The 6,062-nt window shown below is 47.2% G+C and overlaps 1 protein-coding gene across 1 annotated transcript in view; it reads left to right on the forward strand.

Annotated features, from left to right (window-relative positions):
• Nucleotides 1–485, forward strand: part of LOC135977475 (deleted in malignant brain tumors 1 protein-like) — an 82,401-nt gene extending 81,916 nt beyond the window's left edge. Inside the window, exon 14 of the mRNA XM_065578731.1 lies at nt 382–485. Coding sequence (XP_065434803.1) covers nt 382–485 — 104 coding nt within the window. The remainder of the gene's footprint in view (nt 1–381) is intronic.
• Nucleotides 486–6,062: the final 5,577 nt, after the last annotated feature.

Below are 6,062 nucleotides of genomic sequence, written 5' to 3' on the forward strand. Positions count from 1 at the left end.
ATTCCTGCAGCGGTGAGGTTCCCCCTCCCCAGTGTAACAGGAAAATTGAAACCTGTCTGCAGAGATCAGCTGGATTCACACAGGCCGGCTCTGGCCTGGCAGCGCCCGTGTTCAAACCTGGTATCTCAGCACAAGCCCAGATCCTGCTCCCACTGAAACACATACAAGAGCTGCTGTTGGATTCTGCAGGGACAGGATTGGCCTCTAATTATTTCTGGGACTCCTGTTTCACTGTCGTTCTCTGACTTGTGCCCTCTCACCATGGGCCCCTGCGACTTCCCCTCTAACGTGCCATGATACACAGCTCTAGTTATAAGGCCACCTGCGCTGAAGAGACACTGCTGGTGCCAGGGGCTGAGTGTGGCTTTTGCTGTTCCAGAGGGAGCTTCCCCGGGGGGGGGGGGTCTCAGCTGGATTACGATAACGTGGAGGAGTCTGCCTTCAACGACGTCCTCCAGACTCCAGACGGCCGAGGTGAGCAGTGAATCCACCTCCTGGAAGCAATATCACCCTGATGGAAAACTAACTATTTCCCTGTAAGGACAATCATGTTTTGTTAAGAAAACCACAAAGTTCCCCACCAGTATTATCTATTGCTGTAACACTGGGGGCGCTGACCAGGTGCATTACAAGAGCTGTGTGGAGGCCAAGGGGTAGGGAAGCGTGTGATGTCCTCAGTCATGACAGAGGCCCATTGCAGGGACTGAAGGAGCAGTTTTCTCAGGAGCTGTCCACGCGGTACCTGGTTCAGGTCACTGCCCTGTGACCCTCACTGCCATGATCACTAGAGTTACTCACTATTTGTAAATAGGGCACATTGAAGCAAAGATCTCTACAGTGCAGCAATGTTCCCTGCCAGCCTTTCCTGACATGCGGCTATTGCAGTTTATATACATCGGTGTCAGACACATTGTGTTGGGGGTGGGGTCAGGTGGTGTGATGTGCTGTGGGGGCGGACATTGAAATTTTACACCCAAAGTTCCATGTCCCACCCTTATTAGCTGGCTCAGCTCCCAGTGGTGTCAGTGGGTTGGAGACTGACGGCAGTTTATGGGATAAACTTTATCAGGAGAATGCATTGAAAAGACATTTTAAAAATAATATCAAGTTTAGGAAGCTGGGAAGAAACTCTGGACAATTCCAAGTCATTTACATTTGTAATTATTGTAACCAAATGCCTTGCAGAACAATACCCCTGGACTAGATCCTAGTCACCTCTTTCTAGAACTCCGCGTCCCCTTGTCATCTGGGAGCTCTAGGATCCACTCAACCAGCTATTGAAATGTATCAAATCAATGTGATATGTGAAATCCCCCAGTCTGATTTCAGAGTAACAGCCGTGTTAGTCTGTATCCGCAAAAAGAAGAACAGGAGTACTTAATTAATTGGCCTCTCAGAGTTGGTAAGACAACTCCCACCTGTTTATGCTCTCTGTATGTGTGTATATATATCTCCTCAATATATGTTCCATTCTATATGCATCCGAAGAAGTGGGCTGTAGTCCACGAAAGCTTATGCTCTAATAAATTTGTTAGTCTCTAAGGTGCCACAAGTACTCCTGTTCTTCTTTTTCCCCCAGTCTGAGGGTTCCAGAAGAGGCTCCTCTTCCCGCCCTGAGGGTGGAAGTTAAGGGCTGAGAGATCCCCAGGAACCAGTGAGGCAAGTGCATTTGCAGCTTGTAGTTTATTTCTATCTTTACTGTGAATATTCTCTTAAGTACTTCACTTCTTGACTTCAGAGGCCCCTCCCATGCCTGGAGATGTCCCAGGGGATGGTTATGATGATGCCAGAGAAGTGTCTGACCCTGAAGGTGACCCTGGTTTGGGGCAGAATGAAGAAGACACTGGGGCGAATGACAAGGACAGGGATTCACAGACAAATGAGTGGAGAACTGTTTGCACTTCACAGTGTCTGTGCAGAGTGGGAGGGCTGGAAATGCGGGGTACGCAGCAAGGGAACAGCCCTGGCCAAACCAATGCTTGTGAGACAAACTCTCCTTCTCTCATCTCTCCATTCCCTCAAAGTAGAGGCTTCAGTGCCTGCCATGGGGAGAGGAACAGCAGGGTCCCTGTTGGTTAGTACTTCATGGTCAAACCAGCAAGATACCTAGGATCCTTCTGCCTCTAGGTTCCAATCCTTGTGTGGCTGCCACCCCCTGCGTGTGCTCGATTCCCACCAGTTCACTGTGCGTGTATCTTTTGGGCAGAATCCTATACACCAAAGTCCTGTTACTGCTGCACAAGTGTTAGAGTCCATGACACGTCCCATAAAAGTCGGGCTTTGCCCATTGTCCTTGGCCAATATCTCCCCACCCCTCTCTGTTGTGCCATGAGCAGAGACACCATGAGCCACCCCAGAGGAGGTGCAGTGGTGATGAAATGTGCATTTATTAGTACTTGATAAGAGTAACGTGCTTATCTTAATTGCTAGGGCAGAGTGAAAGTTATGATGTTCTTAACTGTGCTCCTGTCCAGGTGCCCAGCTTTGAAGGCAGTGCCGCCACCAGCAGCAGCGCAGAAGTAAGGATGGCAGAGTATGGTGTTACCACTCTTACTTCTCTGCTGCCGCTGGCGGTAGTGCTGCCTTCACAGCTGGAGAGCTATATACTTAAATGGCTGTTTTTGACTCATAGCCCTACTGCTTTTCATCTTTAGTGAAAGTTACATGTTGAATTTTTAAATCGGTATATGTACTTGTGTGGTGGTAGAGGGGTCATCAACTACTATGAACACAAAGAAGGGGAACATAATCAAATAAGTTTGAGAACCACTGCTGTAAAGTGCACTCCATCTTGCTCTGCAGCCGCACATAACCACAGACTGGATCCACTGACTGTATGTGTCTCCCTTGATATTTTCAGGTGGGAGTCTGCACTCGCTAAGGAGTGAAGTTGTCTCTGGGATGGAGAAGGAAACCTTGTTCCTGCCTCTTGGAGACAGGTTATGATGATGTGGGACACGGTGACTCTGGGGGTTCAATATCATAACAATTTATTGGACAAAATAATCTTGTGATGATGTAAATGCTTCGCCTCTTTCTCTCAGAAATGCTTCCTCTGGTATAATGGCCTGGAGATAGTTGCTGCCAGGTAGATAGATGAAGCAGATATTTTTATAGGATTTGTGTGAAGTTGCAGTAATTACAAATTTGAGTGGGAAAAGGTTCATAAACTTTCTTTGAATAATTTTCTATTGATCAGCCAGGATGGAAGTTTCCTGCTTTTTTATGCCTATAAATTTCTTCAGCTTGAATCTGTGCCTTTTTCATATTAAATCCTTTCTGAAAGTCTGCCCCAGAGTGCAACTTTTTCTTCCCAGATGAATTGTGCGGTTTCCAAGGCTCATGACAGGGAGAGGCTGATATTAAACAAACTAAGAGACAAGGATGGGCCACCTCTGGGTGTGGCTGGCTGTTTGATGGGTGTGTGTGTTACACTGAATGTTCTATCACGCATGAGATAAAAATGAGAAACCAGCAAGAGAACATGCTGAGATGAGAAAGATAGTTGTTCCTAAACCTAATTCCATTTTGAAAATTTCACTGAATCCAAGGAGATAAATGGGAAATTCTCCCTGGGTAATTCACTAGTGAAATTAAACAAATGGTGAAAAGAATTCCCCATTAGCAATAAATACAGAGGATGAATATTTCTGCTAGGACAATAAATGAATTTTATAGAAAATAATGACAAAAGGAAGGTTTAATAAGAATCTGATTTTCCAATGACCCAATAAGGCTACAAGTAACAAGTCAATGAGTTCTTACTAGAAACCCTGTAAAACTGATCAGTGCAATATTTATTTCCATGACAATCTACAAATATAGTTTAATATCAATGCTGAGCTGAGTACTGACCAGTGAAGAAGCCCAAAGTGGTCTCTGGATAAACCCTCAGTGAAATCAATACCAGGACACATGCAGAGTACATCGCTATTTCATAGAAGTCCTTCCTTTACCACAAATCCTGCATTCAGTCTGGTCACTATCTCTAGAAGGATAGAATAGAAATAGAAATGTTGAGAGAAGGCATTTCCAGTCATCTGCATTCATCTGCATATGAAGAGACAGAAATACAGCAATTTACTTTCAAAAGGAGAAAAACAAACAACCACACTACCAAGACGTGTAATAGAGTGTACTGAGCAGGGAAATCTCAGGGGCAGTGCTAACCTATTCCAGGGGTTGTGTGAAAGGAAATGACCACAGAGAGAGGAGTTGGCCCCAGGGTGGATATTTGTGCTTTGACAGGGAACCCAGGCTCTGACTTTGCCTAGGGCCTGGGACTGGAGACTTAAAGAGGCAGTAGGTCAAGGATCCCCTCTTCTGTCAGGCTGAAGAAATCCAGGTAAATGTTCCTGGGTTTGGTCAGTCCATCTGGTGGGTTACAGGCAAAGAGAGGAGGAGAACTTCCCCCAAAATGGCACATGCAGATCTTGGAGAAAAGGAAAGAGAAAAGGGACAGCAACAGGTGAAGGTGACTGAGTAGGGGATTCCCTTCTGTATGTTATGGAGATATTGTTATCTGGATCGCTTGGTACACTGGGTCCATTCAAAAACACTGAGCTTTAATCAAATGCAAGGTCATATCCCTGTGACTCAGAGAAGGACTTAGGTATCACACCCCCAGCTGGAGTCCTCACCCCTTCCTGCACCCCAACTCCCTGAGCCAGCCTGGTGAAACTGAGCCAGTGAGTGAGGGTGGGGAGAGCGAGCGACAGGGGGGGGGGGGATGAGCTGAGTGGGGGCCGGGCCTTGGAGAAGGGGCAGGGGCGGGGCAAGTGTGTTCAGTTTTGTGCGAGTAGAATGTTGGTAACCCTCAGTGACTAGCAACAGGGAGGTGATTTTACCCTTGTACAGCTTTAGTTGACCGATACCAGAATATTGCATCCAGTTCTGGTGTCCACATTTTAAAAAGGATGGTGAAAATTGAAGGATGGTAAAAACAGAAGGCCTACAAACATTATTCAGGAGCTGAAAAAATGTCTTAGAGAGACAGAAGAGCTCAACCTGTTCAGTTTATCAAAAAGAAGACCAAATGGTGACTTCATTACAGTGCATAAATACCTTCATAAAGAGAAAATACTGGGTGCTCAAGGGCTCTTTAATCTAGCAGTGAAAGGCATAACAAGAACCAATGGCTGGACATTATGCCAGAGACATTGAAATTACAAGTAAGGGACAAATTTGTAATATGTTGATTAAACATTGGAACAAAGTATCAAGGGAAATTATGGATTTTCCACTCCACATGGAGGTGGCAGGGGAGATGGGGGGGGGCGGAAATGGGTGAGCAAGTGCTCTCAGATGATATAGAAAATTATTTCTCTCAGGTGTCTGGTGGTGGGTCTTGCTCACATGCTCAGGGTGTAACTGATTTCCATTTTTGGAATCAGGAAGGAATTTTCCCCAGGTCAGATTGGCAGGGATGCTGGAGGTTTTTGCCATCCTCTGCAGCATAGGGCACAAATCACTTGCTAGGGTCATCTGGGTATCTCACAAAATCAATTTGCTGCCATTGCATGAGCTTCAGGTATGGGTGCTTGTAGCAAGGCAACAACTCACTGGTGGCGCCTCCTGCTGGTTATCCTGGGAATTAGCTCTTCTTCCAGCTCCGGGGCACCCTCTGCCAGCCAGTGTCTTGCCTTTCACTGGCCCCATGTCCCTCCCAAACCCGGTGGCCCTTTGCCTAGGGGTTCTGCCCCAGCAGTGCCCCTACAGCTGTCTGGGTCTCCCCTCCCCAGGGAACCCCCAGCCCTTTACTCCCACCTCACCTCAGTCTATGGCCACTGCCAGTCATCAACTAGCCCCCAATCCCTGGGACAGACTGCAGTGTAAACGCCACTCATCATAGGCAAGAGAGGTTTGGACCTGCTGTCCTTGCCTAGCTCCCAGACTGCACCTCTGCAGCCCCAGTGCCTTCTCTAGGCCCTTCTCAAGGCCGGCAGCCTGGGGAGTTGCCCAGCTGGAGCTCCCCAGCCTTGCTTCACTCAGGAACCCTATTGCTCTCAGGCAGCCAGGCCCTTCTCTCTCACAAGCTAAAGAAAGACTGCCCAGCAGCCCTT

This window comes from Chrysemys picta, unplaced genomic scaffold (assembly GCF_011386835.1).
Source record: "Chrysemys picta bellii isolate R12L10 unplaced genomic scaffold, ASM1138683v2 scaf1, whole genome shotgun sequence".
Classification (NCBI taxonomy): Eukaryota; Metazoa; Chordata; order Testudines; family Emydidae; genus Chrysemys; species Chrysemys picta.